Genomic DNA, 22726 nt, shown 5'->3' with positions numbered 1-22726 from the left:
CAAACATAAGATAGTCCTCCAATCAAAATCATTTTCAGGTCTATTTTGACGGATTCTTCTTCAGGTACTTTCCTTTTCTCTTTTCAAGGTACAACAATGGCGTTGCTAGTGCCCGTTTCTAGACACGATTTTGTGCTTACGTTCGGGCAGGCCAATTCGGGTCAAGTCGACTCGAAAAGGGAGGGCTCGCTGTCGCCCAATAGCTAACGGGCTAACCGGTGCTAAGAAATAGCTAACCTAACCCGGGACGAACGCGGTTGTCGTCGCTGAGGAAGGTGGCAGCTAGCATGACACCTAGCCTCTTAATCTAAGGTGGCTAGCGACTGGCCGTCCTCAAACCGCCTCCTGCTTCCCGTAAGTCGAACCCCTTTTGCCCTGCATCCCGCAACGAACACCCAGCGAAATGGTCACATATTTACAAAACATCTTAACAAATACATTAAATTTTCTCTAGCGCACACTAGTCCCGTGACGCGTACCCTTGGCCTAGGTTCATCTTTGTATTTATGATTGGAGCCAAATGGTAAAGGCACGGCCAGATGACGCCGTTCAAATATTATTTCTCATTGAAATTCACAACTTTTCGGGATATCTTTTACAAATGGGTGATTTTTCTATATGATGTTGCAATTATTATGTAATCTATCACTGCTGAGCAGATACAGAATGAGTCTCGCAGTTATTTAGCCTCATGGAAGAGGGTAATAGTAAGAGCTAGGATGGTGATTTGGCACAAATGTTCTTTTGAGTGTTTTATTTGGTCTTTTAAAATGTGTTTTCTGTTTATGGGTCTTTTTTTGTTTTTAGTTGTTGGGGTTTCTTTAATCGTTTTGGGTCATATTCAATTGTTTTCAGTTTGTTTTTCTGTTGTTTGAGTAGATTGGGGGTAATTTTTTGGGATCATTTTTTATTTCACATTGTTTTCGGTCATTTATTGGTCATTTTTCAGAATTTTTTTTGTTCTTTGTATTGGGTCCATTTTCTGTTGTTTTGGTATGGTTTTGGGGTCTTATTGTTATCATAATTTGAGTGTTTTTAGTGTTTGGGTAATTTTATTTTATTTTTTGTCATTTTATCTGGTCAATTTTTAGTTTAGTTTTCTAGTAGCATCAAGTCAAGTCATTTTTATTTGTATAGCCCTTAATCACAATAAGTCTCTAAGGGCTTCACAGATTAGTACACTATGTTACACAGACTATTTTTCAGCCGACAAGAAGAGTAGGTTATTATTCATATGCAATGGAGTAGAAATGAGTTTTAAGTTTAGATTTAAACATTTCCACTGAGGTTGCAGATCGGATCTCAGGGGGAAGAGCATTCCACAGCACCGGTGCCCGGATGGAGAACGCTCTCGAACCAGCAGAACACTTCTTTGCTCTTGGGATCACCAGAAGACCGGCACTCTCAGATCGTAGGCTTCGGACCGGGACATAGGGGCAGATCAGATCTGAAAGATAAGAGGGAGCAAGTCCATGTATGATTTTGTACAATACTAAGAGAACCTTGAAGTCACATCTTTGGCTAACTGGGAGCCAGTGCAAGTTAGCCAAAATCGGTGTCATGTGATCGTACTTTTTTGTCCTAGTTAAAAGCCTCGCTGCGGCATTTTGTACTAGCTGAAGAGACTTGATTCTGGACTTCGGGAGACCGGAGAGTAGTGCATTACAGTAATCGAGACGGGAGGTAACAAATGCATGAATTATAGTTTCCGCATCAGACTGAGACAGTATTGAACGGATTTTGGCAATGTTACGAAGATGGAAGAAAGCGGTTCTAGTAATTTTCTTTACATGCATCTCAAAGGTTAGATCAGGGTCAAATATGACACCTAAATTTTTAACTGAGTCACTCTGTGTGATGTGACATTTGTCAATGTTCACAGCAGTTTTTGAGAATAAGTCACGGCATTTAGATGGACCAATGACTAACATTTCAGTGTTTTCAGAGTTAAGACGCAAGAAATTGAGTGCCATCCACTCTTTTATCTCGGTGAGGCAGGCCTCCAAATTTCCAGTTTAGTGTGGAAGATTCCTCCAACGGAAGATAGAGTTGAGTGTCGTCTGCGTAGCAGTGGAAGCTGATATTGTACTTGCGAATAATGTCACCTAATGGAAGCATGTAAATGTTGAAAAGAAGGGCTAACATTCTACGCCTCCTGTTTTCCGTTAGTTGACTCCCCTATCCCCGCTCAACAAAATTTTGGTTTGAACAATTTTTTGACACTATTAACAGCAAATAAACAATGTGAGGTTTGAACAACTTTTCTCAACAATTTTAACAGCAATTAAGCATATTCACAATTTCGTTGTATCTGACAATATGACGTTTTAACAATTAGTTCCGACATCTTTAACAGCAATTAAACACACAATTTCATTATATCATATCCCAACAATATGAGTTTTTATCGACACTTTTAACAGCAATTAAATACATTCACAATTTCATTATATTCTAACAATATGAGGTTTGGACAATTTTTATCGACACTTTTAACAGCAATTAACCAATGTGTAAAGAAAGGGCAATACTATTGTGCAAAAGGGCATAGCTCTGTCTTCTCAAGTGGGATTCCATCCCACCCTCCCAAGCAGCATCCTCCAGTCCTCTGCCCGGAATGCTCAGATGGGTAATCACCCTTCTTACTTCTACCTTCCACAACCACCCGAAAAACCAGGCCGTTGCTGCCGGGACCCCCGGTTCCCTCCTCCGGGTGGGTGCAGACGATTCTTCTCTATGGCTGCGTCCTAGGCTTGCCGCTCGAGAACCTCATGAGCCACCATCCATGACAGGTCCCGTGGTCTGTTTGGGAGGGCAGGATAATTCACGTTGCTCCAAACCGTTGTAGGCTCGCCAAACGCAAGCCCCGGCACAGGACTCTCTGTTTCTCGCTCCTGCACAATAGCAATAAGGGCCTTGTGGTTTTGTAAAGTGTGACATTCTTGTGTTTCTAAATCAAATTTCTTTAAGAAGTCCCGAATAAAGAGATGTGTTGGTGGCAAGTTAAAGGACACTGGTATCAAATGATTGTTTGCTACAAGCTTTAGCTTCCGCAAGTACGAGCCCATCCACAACTGGGTCATCGCTTGACTTTTCGGTATGTTGGGTGGGCCCATAGGGTTTTGGAAGTGGAGGGAGACATATTTGCTCCCCAGGAAGAGCTGGAGGTCAGGAACCCCTTTCCCCCATTTTTCTTTTTTATTGTGTCTCTTTTTATCCTTTCCCACTTTGAGCCCCAGATAAAGTGAAAGATGGCTCGGTCCAGTTGTAAAAGCACTTTCTTTTGGGCATAAAAACTAAACTGACTGATAAAAGCAGTGGGAGGATGATCGCTTTGATGATTACGACCTTCCCCTCTATTGTCAGTTTTCTTAGTGTCCAAAAACCAAGTCTTTGCTTAACTTTCCTTGTCACATCGTCCCAGCTGGTCTCGCCTCCTCCATTCGCATTGAATTTAATCCCTAGAATTTTCTGGTCTGTCTTTAGCACCGTCAGTGGGAGTCCTGCCTTTTTTGTCTCTGTCCACGGTCCATAAAACTTCGCTTGTGACTTTTCTCTATTGAGCCTTGACCCAGACGCCCTCCCAAACAGGTCAGTCAATTCAAGGGCTCTTCTAACGGATAAGAGGTCAGTACATAAAATATTAAAATCATCCATGTACAAAACACACTTAGTAATTTGTCCCCCACTTCCTGGGATATTGATCCCTTCGACAAATCTATCTTTTCTTAAAATTTGTGCAAAGAAAATGCAAAGAACACATAGAGAAGGGGAGATAAAGGGCAACCCTGACGTACACCGCAGTTGATCTCTACTGCTTCCGATAAATTCCCGTTAATCATGAATTTGCTGTAGATGTCTAAATATAGTGGTCCCACCCACTTGATGTATTTTTGGGGGAAACCACATTTTTGCAGTACCCTGAAGAGGTATTGGTGCGAGACTCGATCAAAGGCTTTCTCAAAGTCTAGGTTTAGGACCACTAGTCACATGTTTCTGTCTCTCGCATAACAGATGGTGTCACGGATCAGCATGAGACTGTCGCTGATCTTCCTTGCCACGATGGCACAGGTTTGGTCCGGATCAACCAAGTCTCCCAAGACTGCAGACATTCGTGTTGCTAAAAGCTTGCTGAAAATTTTACAGTCCACGTTTAAAAGCGTTATGGGTCGTCAGTTTTGTCTCCTTTTTTGTGCAATAGAGTAACTATCCCTATTCTGAAACTGTCTGGCATGTTGTCTCGACTGGAAAATTCGTTAAAAACAGTAATCAGATCTGGTGCTAGAATACCCCAAAAAGTCCGATAAAATTCGAGGCTGAGCCTGTCCTCCCCAGGTGATTTGCCTTTTTTAAAAGTCTTTATGCAATCATTCAGTTGGTCTTGGGTAAAGTCCGATGCTAAAAAGGGGTCTTGACGCACTGATCTCGAGATATGATCTAATACATGTCCCATTTCATTCTCATGTGTTTCTTTCCTTTCATATAATTTTTTGTAGTAGTCTTCGACTAATTTGGTTATTTCACTACTTTCCTTTGTTATCAGCCCGTGTTGTCGAAATGTTGGAGAAATTTGGAGGTTCGATAATCGAGAGAAAAGTCTTCTCATATGTGGATAAAGATGGGCAGGAGCCAGCCGCGTGGAGGGAGATACAACTTTATTGATTCGTCAATGAAGATCTCACAAAGCTAGGAACATGACAATGTATTTAAAGCTGGTAGTGACGATTAGGCTTCGATTGAGTACAACCCAAAAGGCGGTCCTGTATCACGTATTACTTAAAGGAATTTTGTTTTTCTCGTTCAAGCCATCTCCTTGTATCCTTATTAGGAGACAAGGAGATGGCTTCTCCAAACAGTCTGACGTCAGTGTATACAGAGATCTTCGTTCCTTGCCCAGTGTATACAGAGACCTTTCGTTCCTTGCCCAGTGTATACAGAGACTCAACTGTCTGCCAAGAACTTCCCGAACTGAGTTTTTTACTGACGTCAAATGCAAGTCTATTTACCACAATCTTTCTACATTTCTACATGTATGCAACTCTATTCTACAAGTGCAAGTCTGTTTGCCACAACACCCGTTTTCGTTATGGAGTTTAAAAAGCCCCTCACTTTTGCTCATAATTTTTTTAACAAAATAGCGCGTACATTTTTTTCCCCTTCTATTTCTCTTTCTTTGCTTCTTATTATGATGCCTTTACTCTTTATTTCCGCCAAAGCGTTTAGTTCTTGTTTGATCTCTCCGATTTCATCATTAAAGTCCATCCCCTTTTGTGTTAGGGTAAAATAGCGTTGGAGTCTTCTTTGTAGTCCCGACGTGCGTTTCATCTCTTTAAATTTCTTGTTTTTCCCTGCAATTATAAAAAAAATCTGCGTTCGTTTCTTTGTCTTCTCCCACCACTGTGCTCGTGAATCATACGAGTCTTGAAGGGTCTGCCAGTCCTTGTACCGCTCCCTGTATTGTGCGGCTAAGGCCTCATCCTCCAGCAGGGAGCAGTTCAACTTCCACAGACCCCTCCCAACAGTCATACCTGAAGGAAATGAGAGAGAGCAGGACAGTAGCAAGTGATCTGAAAAAAAGACAGGAATTAATCTGGCATCACTCCGTGTTAAGCCCCTTGTAAATATGTAGTCTATTCGAGAGGCTCTGGCATTGTCACTACTGAACCAGGTGAAGCCCTCCTCTCCTGGATGTATAGATTTGAAACAGTCTTCCAGTTTAAATGTCCGGCACATGTCCTGTAATAAAATTGATGTTTTATCTACTTTAAACTCCTCATCGGTCCCCTTTCTATCCTTTCTACTTAGGACGCAATTAAAATCTCCTCCCACGATTAGTGGTTGATGGCTTAGCATATGTGACTGGATGTCTTCTAAGAGTTCGTACCTGAGTTGTTTGTCAGGATGGCCGTATATGTTAATGAGGTTAAAATCCTTCCCTATATAGGAAAGTCTTGCTAAATTGCGTGTCCGTCTTTCATCACAGTACTCCCCTTTATGATGAGTTGAGGGTTGTTTATTTAAATGGCCACCCCATCGTACGGTTTTCATTTGAGCCACTCCATAATGAAGGATATGGCCAAATCTCTTCCCACAAATTTTTTAAAAAGGGCATGCAGCAGTCTTGTAGTAAAAACACATCTGATCTGATGGTTTTTAAAAACGATAAAACGCTGTGAGCTTTAACCTTTGATCTCACACTTTTCACATTGATAGTAGAGAAGGTAATGTTCATAAGTGTTGTTAAAGTGTACAAAGTACTTAGACCAGGGGTCTCAAACTCAATTGACCTAGCGGCCCGCTGGAGGCAGATCCTGGATGAGGCTGGGCCGCATCAGGATTTCCACAAGAAAAGCGCTGATAAAACATTCCACTGTTCTCAAATACCTATAGCTCATCTCATCTCATTAGCTGTACCGCTTATCCTTATTAGGGTCGCGGGGCGGCTGGAGCCCATCCCAGCCATCTACGGGCAGTGGGCAGGGGACACCCTGAACTGGTTGCCAGCCAATCGCAGGGCACACGGGGACAGACAACTCGCTCGCTCATTCACACCTAGGGACAATTTAGACCGGCCAATCCACCTGAAATGCATGTCTTTGGAATGTGGGAGGAAACTGGAGTGCCCGGAGGAAACTCACGCAAGCACGGGGAGAACATACAAACTCTCCACAGTAAGGCCGGTAGCTGGATTTGAACCCACACAGGAGGTCCCCACGACCTCAGAACTGTGCTGCACACGCGCTAACCACTGCGCCGCCGTGCTGCCCCAAATACCTTTATTTTTAACACAATTTTGATATTTTGGACAAACTTTGCGCATGCGCCTCAGCAAAATGTGGCGACTTTCTGTATTGGTCCGGAGCTGTGACAGCATGAGCTGTCATGCTCATGTTCAAACACAGATAACAAGACATGAAAGCCCGCTCCGTTTATTATTAACCACGCATTTTCTGAGCGATTCACTCGCACAGTGTGAGCTATAATAATTAATAATAATTTCCTTTGTATTGTCATTCTTTGTAACAATGTACACAGAACGAAATGTCGATACACCTGACCCGTTGTAGCGAGTCGATGCAGCCGCAGCCAACAGAGGGCGCCGCCATTATACCAATTAGGTATGACTCGGCCGAGGCGCGAACCAGCGACCTCCCAGTCTCAAAGCGGGCACACTACCATCTAGGCTACTGAGCTGTAGCTTTTGCCGCGACTGAAAAAAATCGCACAGTGTATACCCGGGTTTACTGTTAAATTTCAGTTTGACCGGGACAGTCCAGCCGATGTCCCGCCCACCAGACCCATATACTTAACCGTGATTGGTTCATTCAGCTCCCGCCCACCAGACCCATATACCTAACCGTGATTGGTTCATTCAGCTCCGCACACAACAAGTGTCATTCATGTCACTTTTGCGAGCCGCACTAACATTAATAACTTTCATATTAAGACGGGCCGCAAATTATCGTCCTGGGGGCCGCAGTTGGCCCGGGGGCCGCGAGTCTGAGACCCCTGACTTAGACTAAACCGGGGGATCCGAGTCCATTCTCTGGTGGTCATTGAGAGTGTCGCCTGTGTCGGATTCCTGATTGGGGCACAAAGCACCACTTAAAAACATTACCTCATTTGGAGATCCACCGGGGAAAAGTCTGGAATCCTCTGACTCTCTGTCTGTGATTCCAGATCTTCCCCTTTTTTCTGGGTTAGGGGGTGGGCCAGAGGACCCATCTCGGGGGGTCTCCTACTTCCCTGCCCACAAGGGATCAGGTTTTTTTCTTCCCCGACTTCCTCCGGCTCAACTTCATACAGTTCCCTTGTGGGCGTTTTTATCGGCAATCGGCTTTCCTCTATCTTTGTTTCCGGTGTTTTCACCACTCCCAATTTTTCTTTGTTACATTTATTCATTTCATTGTCTATGTTGTCTGTAATCATTTCATTGTCTTTATTGTCTTTGTTAACTGCCTTCCTAGATTTCAACTTGTTAGCAAACGATTTCGGGCAGTTCCTATAGAGGTGGTTCATTTCTCCACAGAGGTTGCATTTTCTGCTATTGGTACACTCCTCAAAAGAATGTAATTGTCCTGCACTTTCCACAAATAATTCGATCACATACCTCAGCCAGATGCCCATGCTCACCACATTTCCGGCAGAGTTTTGGTTGTCCTTGGTAGTGGATAAAGCCACGGTTTTCCCCCAGGACTATCATCGACGGGAGGTGTTTCAGTCCCTGAAAGCCCTGAGGGTCTTGCCCATGTTGGATGGGTATCCTCCAGGCACAATTCCAAATGCCATTCTCATCCTTCACCTTCATAGCCTGGCCTTTTATCGAGCAGTATCTGCTCAACCAATAACAGATGTCATATGCATTCACCACTTCATTAAACATTCTGACAATGACTATCTTGCTAGCATTATCAGTCAGCTTCTCCACTATAAATCCAGAAAACTGGGGCCTCACCCCCTCAAAGCGATTCCAAAACTCTTGCAAAAGAGCCGCCGTTACAAAACTTACATCAAAGCCCTTGCCAAAAGGCAAGGTTATGATGCAATTTATCTCCTCCGGTTTAAACTTCAGACAATTTCGAACAAACCTGTTCCAAAAATCCAGCCTTGACATTCTTTCCGAATCAGCTTCCACATCTTTGAACAGGAATCGCACGCAGTTATGTCTCCGCCCACCGGCATAATGCAGGGCTCGGCTGCTTTACTTTGCAAATAGGAACGCAATATATCGCAGACCGAAAGAATGCAATATCAAAGTACACAGTCGAAAAATCACAGCCAATCCTTCATTAAAGTACACAGTCAAATACAACTTAATCAGGCCATGCTAAATGTGTTGGGTGCCAAATAATCTAATGATCTGTCTGCCTGAAGTGAATACTTGGTGAAATATTCACAAATATTTATAAAACAGCTTGAAATTGCTCAACAAATACATAAAATTATCTGTGGGGCCCCCAATCATGGTGACGGCGACATTGATTAAATTGAACCAATTAGGAAAAGCAGTCAGGTTTTTCATTTAACTTCACAATTTGGGGAATTTTCTTTCATAAAATGATGGAATTTTCATATTATAATTTGAACACAGTGAGTATGCACTGTATTACTGTGCTGAGCATATGCGGAGTGAGGCACGAAATTCTGTTGCCTGTTGGAAGAGGGCCATCGAGAGAGCTAGGATGACGATTTGGCACAAATAGCCCTTTTTTGGTCATTTTTTTCTTAATGTTATGGAGTCGTTTTCTGTTTGGTTAGGTTTTTTTGGGTCGTTTTATGGTCATTTATATCATGTTTTTTGTATTTGAGTCGTTTTGCTGTCCTACTTGGGTAATTTTTTTGTGTTTTGGTAGTTGTTTTTTGAGCGATATCCAATTGTTTTTCAGTCGTTTTACGGTTGCTTTTGGATCATTTGCTTTTTAGTTGGTCTTAACTATTGTTTTTGGATCCTTTTTCAGTCTTTGTTAGTAAATCAGTCATTTTTCATGCGTTTTCTGTAACTTCAGTTGCTTTGGGGTAGTTTTCTGTTGTGTGTGTTGGTTTATGGGTCTTTTTTGTGGTCATTTTCGCAAGTCTTTAGTATCTGGGTCATTTTTCGGTTGTATTTCGATCATTTTATGTATTTTAGCCGTTTTTAAGGCTTTTTTTCTGGTCTTTAGCCGGTCATTTGTGGTTGTTGAGTCATCTTTGTGTTTTTTTTTGGGTTGCTTTATGATTGCTCTTGGGTCTTATGTTGTTTTTTTAGTTGTTCTTTTATGTCGGTTTTCAGTCTTTGGTCATTAACAAGTATTTTTCAAGTGTTTTTTAAAATCATTTTTCACGTGTTTTCTGTTGTTTTTCAGTTGTTTTTGGGGTTGTTTTCTGTTGTTTGTGTATGTTTTTGGGGCGTGTTTTGGCATATTTTGTGTGTTTTCAGTGTTTGAATCATTTGTCTCTGTGATATATTGAGATTGTTTTTTCTGTCGTGTTTTGGTAGTTTTATGTTTTTCTTTTTTGGTCATCATGCGGGCATTTCTGGTTGTTGCATTTGCTTTTTGGTCTTATTGTTTTTCAGTGCTTGTAATTTTATTTTTTTTGTCGTTCTTCTGTGTTTTGGTCGTCAATCTGTAATTTTTTGTTATTTTTCACGTGTCTCGGCCTGCTCTGGTTTCTGGCCACATAATGTCTCGGCCTTCTCTGGTCCTTCGTTGTGCAAAGAAGACTATGATAAGCCTGTGCGCAGATCCAGAGTGAGGCACACAGTTTTCTTGCTTCAAGGCAGAGGGTGGGTGATAGTGAGAGCTGGGATTGCGATTTGGAACGTCAATTGTGTTATTCAGATTGGTAGCCTACTTCACGTTGTCAAACTCATTAAATTTGGGTTATTTCCTGATTCTAATGGCAATCAATTTCAGAAGTAGCGTATGGAATTGAACTCATCTTTCCCAAAACTGTGGTTAGACGAAGTTACTCTGTCATTTAATGGGGGGCAATTACTTTTTCACGTAGGTCCAGATAGGCCTAGATTTTTTGTGCCTTGCCTTAATAAATGGAATGAATATTTCAAAACTGTATTTTGTATTTTCTTGGGTTGTCTCTGTGATATATTGAGTTTTGTTTGATCTGAAAACTTAGTGAGTGATAATTGTGCAAAAAACACAAAATTCTGAAAGGGGGCAAATACTTTTTCACTGCACTATATTCTACTGTTTATATGTTGCTTTCTTGCTCTAACAATCAAATGTTAATAGGTTGTTTCATTTATTTGCTATGTGACTGTGCCTCACCAGACTCAACCTAAGTGGACGTGACAGGTAAAGCACCATCTGAATGCCCGTGGCGCCATTTTGAGGGCAGCCCCACCCGAGTCCAAATGGTGGCGTATTAGTTGACGTGGGCGGCCATGATGGAGGAGCAGCAACGGCGCCTAGGTGGCGACAGCCAGGAGGGTGACTCCCACTCGCCCGATGGCTACACCGAACCCAGCATGCTCCTGCACAGGCTTAAGACCAACATCTCGTATGTACCATGGCTGCCACGAAGTGGCGCAACATCCTGACCTCACTTTCTGTTCGTGTTTTCCGACAGAAAGAGCGTGCAGAGCAAAGTTGACCAGATCCTGGTGAGAACTGATGTCATATTTGTGGTTATGCTGTTAATGTGTACCCCTGCGTCAATGTGGTTGCTACCAAGATAAAAATGAGCTCTACTCAAACTGACCAGTTGATGCAGATTTGTACCTCCTTTGAAGCCATTTCCTAACTGCATGACACTATACAAATTGGGCAGACAAAATTCAGTCAACAGGTTTGCTCAGAAAACAAAGTTAGTCAAAAATGATTTGCATGTTGATCATTTTACAGTAGACCCTCCAATAAGGAGAAAATACATTAATTAATTTTGAGCTTGCAAGGAGAAAGACGCTGTGGACAATCCTCATGATGCAGAAATTCCAACCTCTTTTATAGGTCCTTTGCAATAGCTTTATTTTTTTAAGCAGAATTACTAGAAAGAACTCATAAAGAAGAATTGGTTACTCATTCTTGTAGGGATTTTTTTTATTTTAACTGCAATCAGTAAACGAATTTGACTCTAGATGTTGCTTGGGCTTCACCATAAATTGTTTTTTCGCTGAAGGATGCTAGAATTTCCTACACTGATAAAAAAAAAAAAATTACATTATTTCTTTGAGTTCTGATATACATTACTAATCCCAAGAAAATGGTTTCATGAACAAGGCAGATTAAAATAGCACACATAATTTATTCACACAGAGAAGTGATAATCGGGGAAATAAGGGGTAGGCGATGGCACCGGAGATTATGGGAGTTTTCGACCGCTGAAAGTTGAAGTTACGAGCATAAAAAGAAAAAGTGCTATAATGCTATTCGATTTGGGGAGATTCCCTTGTACAGAAAAAAATGCTCATTCCCGAGAACCAGCAAACATGCTGTTAAATCTGAAACCGAACTCTTACTTTTTGTTGCGGAGAGATTTGGTCTTGTGCTCTGGATGGTCACAATGTATGGCCCACGTGTTGAACTCAAGGCCGCAGTGCAGGCCTGCATGACTGCTTGGCGCGGCTGCCGTGCGAGACTAGCCAGCCAGGCAGAAGAAAAGAGGATGAGCTATAGATCAGCTCCTCTTTTTATATGGACCAGGGACGCTTGACCATATCATGCCTCTGGGCATGGTCTCAGATATCTGAGACCACCAAGATTGGCTGACGGTGTTTGAAGTTGCTAAACTTCTTAGAAAGCCAAAGAAGTGAGAAATTTGCGTAATGTTCTGTACTGGAGAATGCCCCTCTAATTGACATAATTGCGTATGGTTAGAACATTATTTTATCAATGCATTGCCTTGGATTTTTTATTTACACTCAAAACTTCATGTTATCAGATTTCATTATGGTACATGGTGAATTGGTACATCCGGGAACTATCTAAAAGGGGGCGCCGTCATTCCATCCATTCCAAAGTGAGTTATTTGAAACAAAGCAGGTGGAAGTCATTTTTGTGCTGGGCTTATTTGTTTTGCATTTTTCATTGTGAGCTCAAGTACAAGCAAGAACTAAATAAGTAGGATAATAAAGCATTCTTCATTTAAAGAATAAGCACTAAAAAGAACAAAAACATTTTAACAAGTGGACTGGGACGTCCATGTGCACAATTACGATGGATGATGTCATAGTGTGATGTCACATGAGGAGGGAAGATGTCGTTGTGGAAAATTGTATTGTTTGATTCATGTATGAAATTGTATTTGTTTGTTCTGAACTGCATCTCATGCTATAGAGTTGAGAAACATCTGGTTTTAGTGAAGGGAAGGTCAGTTTAGCTGCTCAAGTGCATGGCATACAGCTCAGAGAATCTTGGCCCACCAGAATTTTTGAACAGGCAGTCTGGGTCAGATTATTGTATTGTGTAGTGATGGAGAAACCGAAGCTTTCTGAATTAGTGAATTAATATGAAGCAATGTGTGAAAATGTTTCAATGTCGTGAAGCATTTGCCACAAATCAGTATGGTGACTAGCTTCTCTTCACCACCTTACCAATGCTTTATGTATCATTGAAGCAAATGAGTTGACATGGTTCAGTGCTTCAGGACATTTGAAACAATTCAGTGTCATGAATTCTGCTGGACTAAAACATTTTTAATGTCACCTAACAACAATGCATTTAAACCGCCTCTGGGTGTCAAAGTGGTTACCTAAGTTGCAGGCAGTATCAGGTTTGACTACAGGCCTGGCATGGATTAATCCTCTCTCCCATGTGCCTTAAAAAGATGCTTTGTTACATTTAAATGAAAAACTGAAATGATTATGTGCAATGCAATCTCATTGTGGTTGATTAATGCTAGTGACACTAGGATGGAGGATTTTGGTGTTTATTCAAAAACAAAGTAATCTCAGCAGCATTTGGTTTTATTTGTTTTTTTTCTATTGCTAATGACCCCTCCAGTTTTGAAAATACTCTTTGACATAGAACAGATTACCTAGGGAGCTGACATATTTGTTGGGAATCTTCCTGATACGGTACCCCAAAAACATAAACCTGTCTTTTTTTTCCCCGTTTCCTTTTTTTAACCAAGCTTTCTTGTCTTTCTTTCTGTCTTATGTCATTTTTTTCTTCGATTTTTTTTTTTTTTTACTTTCCTTTTTTCTTCTTTTCGAGAGGTACACATAATGGATAAATTCTTTCCTTTTTTCTATTTTCTTTGTTCCTTTTTTTTTTTTTTTTCGTTCTGTTTTCTTGTTTTATTTCTTTTTTCTCTCATTTCAAAATATTGGGCAAAAATACTGCAGTTTGATCTCTTTGAGTCTCTAATCTTACTCATTTTTGCTTGCACGACTACTGTGACGAGTGGTCAAATATTCAGCACAGTCTGTTTAAACTGGTAAACAGATAAACAAATACAAAAACTCAAAAACTGACAGACACCAAAACTAACTTGTATTAGTCGTAAATAAATGAATGTGTGTTCCTAATATGTAAATTAGTGTATAGTTTGGCAAAGAATGCCTATTTTTTGTGCAATTGCAAATTACGCTAATGTGATCTAACTTCACCTCACTCTCCATCGCTCTTAATATGACGTAATGTGCGCAAAAGCCAGACAATTTTGAGGAATGTTTCTCCTTTTTAAAGCAGTTTGACAGAAGTAAATTGACTTACTCGATCCCTCTTTATCTAAGTGACATGTCAACAGTCACCTGTTGACACGTGCGTGACTCCCCCACGCTTTGCTTCTGCGGTCGCGTGATTTTTCCACCCAATGTGGCATGGGTCGGAACAACGTATTGAGACATTTGTTGAGCAACCGCGCTACCCCTGCCGAGCCTCTGCTTCGAGCGTGACATCTTTAGATGTGTCACTGGATCCAGCAAGACATTAGCACCACTGATTGTGATACTTCTAGCGCGAGCGCTCAATCCGTGTCTCGAGTGTCTGCTTCAAGCGTAACATCACTAGTGTCAGGTATTGCTTAAATATGGTCTACCAATTCAGAGTCTACGATCACCAAGTTTTTACTAAAGAAGCAATAAACCCGAGCTGTCCTGGCCTATAAAAGTGTGAAATTTTCATTGTTAGAGGACGTTTGCTTGTAATGTTGGCCACCAACTATGTTGTGCCTTTAAGTTAAAGACAACACCGAGGGGGTCAGGAGAAGAACTTTGAGAAGAATGCAGAATTGATGGGACGTTTTGATACTCGCACAGAGACATGACTTAGAGTAATCAAATAAATACAATGTCATACATGAATCAACCATCCATCCATTCATGATCTGCACCGCTTATCCTCAATAGGGTCGCGGGGTGCTGGAGCCCATCCCAGCTATCTTCGGGCAGTGGGCAGGGGACACCCTGAACTGGTTGCCAGCCAGTCGCAGGGCTCACTGGGACAGACAATTTGCCCGCTCATTCACACCTAGGGACAATTTGGACCAGCCAATTAACCTAACATGTGAGGAAACCAGAGTGCCCGGAGGAAACCCACGTAAGCACGGGGAAAACATGCAAACTCCACACAGGAGGTTCGATCTTATGACCTCAGAACTGTGCTGCACACGCGCTAACCACTGCTTCGCCGTGCTGCCCATACATGGATCAACTCAATACAATTTTTCACAACAATGTTATTGTGTAATGTCACAGTACTCCGGATGATGTCATCGACTTTGTGTCTTGTGGTTCCACAGCAAGATGTTCAATGCTTCTCTGACAATGACAAGCTGTACCTGTACCTCCAGCTGCCGTCCGGCCTTGGCGCTGGCGACAAGAGGTTTGCCACCGTGCCCCGCCTCAGTACCCTAACCCCTTGTCACACAATTTCTCAACTTTTGTGCTCGTTTTCAGCGGCAGCGGTGGGGACGGTGTGTTTAATACGTCGGAACAAGTCCACACCTGCAATTGGATCCGAGGCCACTTGGAGGAGCACTCCGACACTTGCCTACCCAAGCAGGACGTCTATGAAACGTACAAGTGAGCACTCGTACCCCTTCCATACTGCACTGCCTTCTTCGGTTAGGCTCCGCCCACTCTTCCTGTCCATTCCGCCCTCTTTCCAGGCGCCACTGCGACAATGTGCAACATCGCCCACTGAGCGTTGCCAACTTTGGCAAAATCATCCGAGACATCTTCCCCAACATCAAAGCCAGACGCTTGGGAGGACGAGGACAGTCCAAATATCGTTATTTAGCACCTTCTAGAGGGAAAAAGAACTATTGGTTTTAATAATAGGAAAAAATACACTAAATTTCATATAAACCTGAGTTTATTAAAAAAATCAAAGTTGGGTAGGACATTTAGTGGTTAAATAATACATACTGTTCCTTAACTGCTGAGCTGGCACATATTGCTACAGTGGGATTCGGAGGAAGACTGTCCTCAACATGCCGCTGCTGCCGAACTTGGACATCAAGAGCGACCCGGTACACGGGCACTTACGGTGAAACACCGACCCCAACCCACCTGACTGTCTTTTCTGCTGCCTCTTAGGCTGAGTTGACGGAGCTGGTGCAGACGTACAAGCAGGAAGTGACGGAGGCGGCGTGCGAACTGATCTGCGATTGGGCGCAAAAGATTCTCAAACGTTCTTTTGATACGGTGGTGGAGATTGCTCGCCACCTCGTCCAGGAACACATCGTCAACCCAAGATGCAGCCGGGCACAGCTGGTCGCAGCCGCCGCCCTGGCGGGTACGCCACATTTAGAACACTAATCTATATACAAGTCTAACACTAATCTAGTAATAATATCAACATTACACTGACATGTAATCTGGCTGGAAGGACCAAATGCTAGTTTTGTGTGTCGCTTGGCTCGCTGTGTGCCTTACAGGAGGTCCTAGCAAGCCTCACAAGGTGATCACCAAAACCCCCTTGATGGGCAAATGCGAGGGCTACGCCCCCTCGGAGCTGATAGTAGGCCACGCCCACTTCTTCCGTTTTCCTTTGCCCCGCCTCTCAGCGCTTCCTCTCTTCTCAGATGGAGGGTGGCAACGCGGGGTCCAGGCCGCCATGTGTTGACAAGACTCCGCCTTTGGCTAAAGCGACGGACGCACTGCCCCCTGCTGTCGCCCAAGGCTCCTCTCTGCGCCCCGCGGTAGGTCCACTCACACCAAGGTTTGTACAGGTGCTTGCAATCTTTGAAAATGCTTGAATCTTAAGGCGGTGTTTTCAAGGATTGAGAGGTGCTTGAATTTTGGGTGAAGTTCTTGTAAATGCTTACATTTGTTGCCATATGTTTTAAGTTAGGCGTTGACCTAGGGTTTTGGCCTAAAAACGTGTTTTAAATGTAATTTCCATAATGGGATTAGAGCTAGGGTTAGAAAACTAAGGTTTAGGCTCCTTATTCGGGTATTAAACTGAATTTATGGTTCTGAAATAGGGTTTGAGCTTGGGTTTCAGCTAGAGTTAGGTGTAACTTTAGCGTTCGGAACTAGGTTTGAGTTCCATGTTAGGGTTGTAATATGAATGTAGGGTTTCAGAATAGGATTAGAGCTAGTGTTACAGTATAAAACAGGGTTAGGGCTAGGAACTAAATTTGAGACCTATGTTACGGGACTAAACTGAATGTAGGGTTCCAGAATAGGTTTAAAACTAGGGTTATTGATTAAAACAGGGTTAGGGCTAGGAACTATGGTTTAAACTCCATGTTGGGTTTCTAAACTGAATGTCTGGATCCAGAATAGGTTTAGAGCTAGTGTTACGGTATAAAACGGGGTTAGGGCTTGGAACTAAGGGTTGAGCCTCATGTTAGGGTACTAAACTGAATGTAGGGTTCCAGAATATGTTTAGAGCTAGGATTACGGTTTGAAACAGTGTTAGGGCTAGAAACTAGGGTTTGAGCTCATTGTTAGGGTTCTAAACTGAAAGTTGGGTTCCAAAATAGGTATTGTGCAAGGGTTATGATTTGACCCAGGGTTAGTGCTAGGGATAGATGTAGAGTTAAGGTTTGGCCTGCAAGTTTTCAACTGATTTTAGGGTTCCAAAATAAGGTTGGGGCTAGAGTTTGGGGTCTTGAACTTAGGTTTGGGCTCTCGTTTTTTTGATCGGCGCTGGATTTCTTCTTTTAATGGTACTGAAAAAAATGGGAAATTGGCTTTGAAAGTTCTCAAAAAGTGCTTGAATTTGGCCATGAAAAAGCTGCATGAACCCTGTCACACCATCCGTCCAACTTTTGTCTTTGCTATAATCTATTTTCTCCTTGGGATAGCCCGGCACCTAGAAAACATACCCGTATGTCTTTCTGCCTGTGTTTGTGTGTGTGACAGGTGGAGGCCTACATGAAACAGCTTCCCCGAATCCTCCCCCGCAGCTCCTTTCCAGAAAAAACTGCCATGCCACTGCACTCTTCGCCACCCACCCTGGCCCCCAAAGACGCTTCTAGTGCCCCGAGCACAGTTATCGCTATGGCTTCGCCCCTGGTCATCGTCCCCCAGGGCTGTTTGAAGCCGTCCGGGCCCCCCAAGGGCCAAGAGGCCGCCGCCAAGCGCCCTCCGGAGGCGGTGGCAGCTTTGGCGGCCCCTCCCTTCAAACGTAAACGGGGAAGACCAAGGAAAGCCCGGCCGGAGGATGCCTTGCTCCCTCCCCTGCCGCCTCCCCCAGTAACGCCCCCCCGCCCAGTCATCACTTCTGTGACGGGGGGTGTCATCCAGAAGGCAGCGCCCTCTGTCACATCCTCCTCTGTGCTAGAGCTTGTTATCCAGGAACCACCGGGTCTTCTCCTTGGCACGCTGCCGGCCCAATCTGAGCACCGCGCCCCCCGCCCACTGCTTCTCCTCCAGAACGCCAGCAGCACCAACTGGGAACTGGCACCCCCTGCCCGCCCGCCCATGGTGGAGGTCATCCAGAAGGCGCCCAGACCCAACAACACCAACAGGAGCCCATCAGACGGTGACCCGGGGCCCGCCCACAGCCCCTAGATCAGGCATGTCAAACATAGGGCTAACAGGCCGGACCTGGCCCATACATCTCTAAGTATATCAAAAAAAGAAGCAAGGCTATAAATCATTTTTACCAAAAGTTATGATATTTCAAATTAATGCAAACCGAATGCTCCCTCTGGCCACTCAAGGGAAGTAAAAGATATACTCTCAGCTTTAGCAGACCTAGCCTAGTAAAGTGGTACGTCTACTTCTGAATTTAATTCATTCTGGGAGTAGCTTCGTAACCGGATAACTTTGTAAGTAGGGAGACATTTTCAATGTAAATGAGACATTCGTAAGTAGAGGTACCCCTGTAGTTTGAACTAATGTTGTCAAATCTTATTCTGACTTACTCTGCGAAACCCTTTTTTTTTAAATTTCAAAATAAATAAGGCAAAAAATGTTTGTTTTTTTCATAACTTCTATTTGACTTTGGATAGTGTGATGAGTTGGTTCACTTGTAAAACTGCTTCAACTTTTCCCATTGTTTGCGAATAAATGTGTTATGCTCAGAAAAGATCCCTTGTCATCCATGATTAAAATCTATAGAGTAGGCTACTGCAGTAGGCAGAATGATAAAGCATAACACTGAAAAATTTGGAACTGACATTCTTTTACTGACCTGGCAGAAAGTCAGGATCTGGCCTTAGAGCCTAACTCAGTTTGACATTCCTGTTCTAGAGGTTGCCTTCCCTTTGAATTTGAACCCCCTCAATGCATCCCACCTACCGAAGTCCCGCCTCAATTGCCCTTATGAATGAAGCCCCTGAGGTTTCTTGCCCCCAGGCAACCCCCCCCGAACGGGAAGTAGGATTTTTTTACGGGTCAGAACCTATCCCGAGTTCTTTTGCTAACCTACGCACTTTAGTGCGCTCGTGACTTTGTTTGTAATTGTTGTCGTGTGTGTGTGTGCGTGCGTGCGTGCGTGCGCGCGCGCGCTGCACAATATGAGGAAAGGAATTTTGATATTGACCCATCAGAAAAGTTAAATGCAATTGAACCCAAATATGTCAAGACAATTAATTAACTAAGCTTCTCTAAAGAACAAATGTCATACTTTAATGCTATACACGTTTAACCAGGGCTCTCCAAAATAGTGCCCGTGGGCACCTGAGTGCGACATGTCGACTGAGTCAAATTAATCCTACTTATCTCTCCTTTTTATTACTTTGTCTTCATTTTTTATTGTATTTCTCTTTTTCTTTCTCCCTTTACCTTTGTTTCTCTCTTTTTATTTTGTTTTGCTCTTGTTGCTCATCCTGGAAGGGGGATTACCTAATGTCCTTCTCAAGGTTTCTTGATTTTCCTCATGTTGAGGTTTTTGAGTTTTTCCTTTGCCCTCATATAGGTTTTAGATCAGGGGATGGTGTAATAATAGTCTGTGGCTTGCAATAATCTGTGCTCTGTGTAGCCCTTTGAGACTCTTTGTGATTAAGGGCTATACAAATAGACTTGACTTGTCATGTTCTCTTTCCCTCTTCATCTTTCTTTCTCTTTTCTTTTCAACTTCCTCTTTCACTTTCTCTCTTTCTCTATTTCTTCCCTTTTTTCTCATTTCTTAGTTTTTTATTTATTTTTATCTTAATCTCTTTCCCTCACTCTTACTATCTAACTCTTCCTTTTTCTTTCTCCCCATATTTTCTGTTTCTCCATTACTTTCTCCCTTTCCCTCACTCTGACTTTTTCTTGTTCTCTGTCATTCTCACTTTCTTGTTCTCTGTCTTTTTCTTTCTCCTTCTTTCTACTTCAAATAATTAACCTGGTAATAACATAGTAAGTAGTATAAGATAAGTTATTATTTTAGAAATGTATGTCAGACTGGGTGGCGGTGTGTGGTTGGCGCAAAGCCTCGTGGTACAAAGGTTCAGAGTTCAAGTCCAGCTACCGCCACCTGCGTTTGTGTGTTCTCCCAGTGCCTGTGTGAGTTTCCTCTGGGCTCTCTGGTTTCTGCCCACATTCCAAAAACATGCATGACAGGTTAATTGGCCGGTCCAAATTGTCCCTAGGAGTAATTGAGCAAGTGAATTGTCTGTCCCTGCGATTGGCTGGCAACCAGTCCAAAGTTCTCTGCCCACTGCCCGAAAATAGCTGGGATGGGCTCCAGCATCCCCGCAACCCTAGTAAGGAGAAGAAAATGGATGGATGGATATCAAACTGGGTGCTTTTTGCTCTAATAAGTTAGCTCGACGCTTGAGAAAAGTTGGAGACCCCTGCGTTAAACTGCCGCTTTTCGACCCTTAAAAACACCTACTGATTTTTCAAATGAATTTACCTTTTTTTTTAATTTAAAGGATAGGTGTGATGTTTGAGGTGTCCTTAAAGCAGTGCTTATCTATTGTTATCTGGCATGAGCCCTGCCCCCTCACCGCTGGGTTAATATGTCAAAAAACACATAAGGGGTTAGATTGTTGTAAAACCCACTTCAGAGGTTGGTATGTCAGAAAAGCATGTAAGGGGTATGTCAACAAAACATGTAAGTTTTTAGTATGTCAAAAACTCGTAAGGGGTTAGTGAGTAAAAAACACAAAGTTAAAATAAGTCGGGAGAAAATATACAAAAGGGGTAAGTATGTTGAAATAAGACACAAAAGGGGTTAGTACAGTGCTTTTTTTCTCATGTCCCCCCTCGGGAAAAGAAAACCTCCAAGTGAGAGTGCCACTTTCGCCAACCATCGTGCAGGTGCAATTGCACATTATTATAGGACAGTTAAAAAATAAAAATACTTCAGGTCAAATGTGCCCCCCTTGACAGAGCCGTGCAACCCTGCTCTGTTGTTTAAGAACCGTGAGGGTAGTATGTCAAAAAAAAAAAATGAAAGGGGTTAGCATGTTGTAAAAAAAAGGAACGGAACGGTTAAGTATGTCAAAAAAACACTTAAGGGATTATTAATTAAAAAAAAACAAGTATGGGGGTTGATAAGTCGAAAAAACACACGAAAGAGGTCATTATGTTGAAAACAGTACAATGCTTCTTTTATTTTGTCATGCCCCCTCGAGAAAAAGAAAATCTCTCATTCAGTAAAGAAAGACAGTATTCAAATAAATGAACTATTATACCAATGGTTATTTTTACTAAAACGAATCGTCGGTGGAGAAACCTTTTTTTTTTTACATAGTGGAATCCATACCTAGTAGTCGCTGCCATGTTTGTCTGGCATCTTGCTGCTCTGCTGTGATCATTTGGCACTGTTTTTTTCTTTGCATTCCCTTTAGTGGTCACATATTACACACTGGGGCTTTAAAATTACAGTAAGATGTTTTATTTCAAATATTCTGGAGAAATAGAGTGCACAATAAAGTTTACTGCTTTCTAATGTGAAAAGGTTGACTTGTGTGGAAAAATAGTGAAAATGATGTTAAAAGTAGTGAAAATAGTATTGGAAAGAGTTCTACTGAGAATGAAAAAACTGAAAAATATCTAAAACTACTGAAAAATTACAGAGTGAATTGTGAAATAATCCTAAAAATATTACAATGAGGAAAATTATGTTAAACTTTCACATTACATTTCCATTTGGATAAAAGTTTGCCACTTCTGATTTTAAAGCCACAGTGTGTAACATTTGACCACTAGATTGCACTGTGTTTTCTGGTCTGAGCGAGGGCTTGTGCCACTGAGTGGCTGCAAGATGCTGAAAAAACATGGCAGCTACAAGTGTGGATTTCACTATAAAAGAATTACAAATTTCTTGACTTATATATATATATATATATATATATATATATATATATATATATATATATATATATATAACATTTATATGATATTTCATGTATTTTTGCCTAGTTTTCGAAACAATGATTTTTTTCCAATGATTGAAATTTTTTTGTACCACTAGGCGGCACTAAATATTACACACTGTCCCTTTAGGTTGAAAATACGACTACGTGTACAGAAACACTACATTAATACCACAAAATAACTATCACAATACTAGAAGATTACTACAGCAATAATACTATAATACAAATAATATTTTAGAAGTACTTCAAAAATGCAACTACAATAATTCTACAGAAAAACTACACAAAAACAACCAACCAGAACTACAAAAATGCTACAAAAATACTATAGTAATACTATACAAATATTATTGTAATACTCAAAAGGTACATTGTGTCGTTGTTGACCAACAAAAACCAGTGCCAAATGAGCACAGTGTAGCAGCAAGATACCAGACAAACATGGGGCCTCTGGTGGGGATTCTTTTATGTAAAGAAATACAAATTTATCAACCTATGATTATTTTAGATACTGTATGTAACCAATAACATTGGGATGATGCTTCATGAATTTATGGCGAGTATTCAAATCAAT

General features: G+C 42.0%; 1 protein-coding gene across 1 annotated transcript; it reads left to right on the top strand.

Annotated features, from left to right (window-relative positions):
* The first annotated feature begins 73 nt into the window (after positions 1-73).
* rfx5 (regulatory factor X, 5) lies at positions 74-19529 on the top strand. Its single transcript, XM_088328223.1, has 11 exons — positions 74-354; positions 10770-10998; positions 11068-11101; positions 15181-15263; positions 15338-15463; positions 15550-15670; positions 15838-15912; positions 15980-16178; positions 16321-16403; positions 16468-16584; positions 17756-19529. The coding sequence occupies exons 2-11, from the start codon at positions 10883-10885 to the stop codon at positions 18404-18406; spliced, it is 1605 nt and encodes a 534-aa protein (XP_088184349.1). The 5' UTR covers positions 74-354; positions 10770-10882; the 3' UTR covers positions 18407-19529.
* Positions 19530-22726: the final 3197 nt, after the last annotated feature.

Source organism: Urocampus carinirostris, chromosome 2 (genome assembly GCF_059441175.1).
Source record: "Urocampus carinirostris isolate Australia breed hairy pipefish chromosome 2, RoL_Ucar_1.0, whole genome shotgun sequence".
Taxonomy (NCBI): Eukaryota; Metazoa; Chordata; class Actinopteri; order Syngnathiformes; family Syngnathidae; genus Urocampus; species Urocampus carinirostris.
This window is presented reverse-complemented; position numbering and strand designations above follow the sequence as displayed.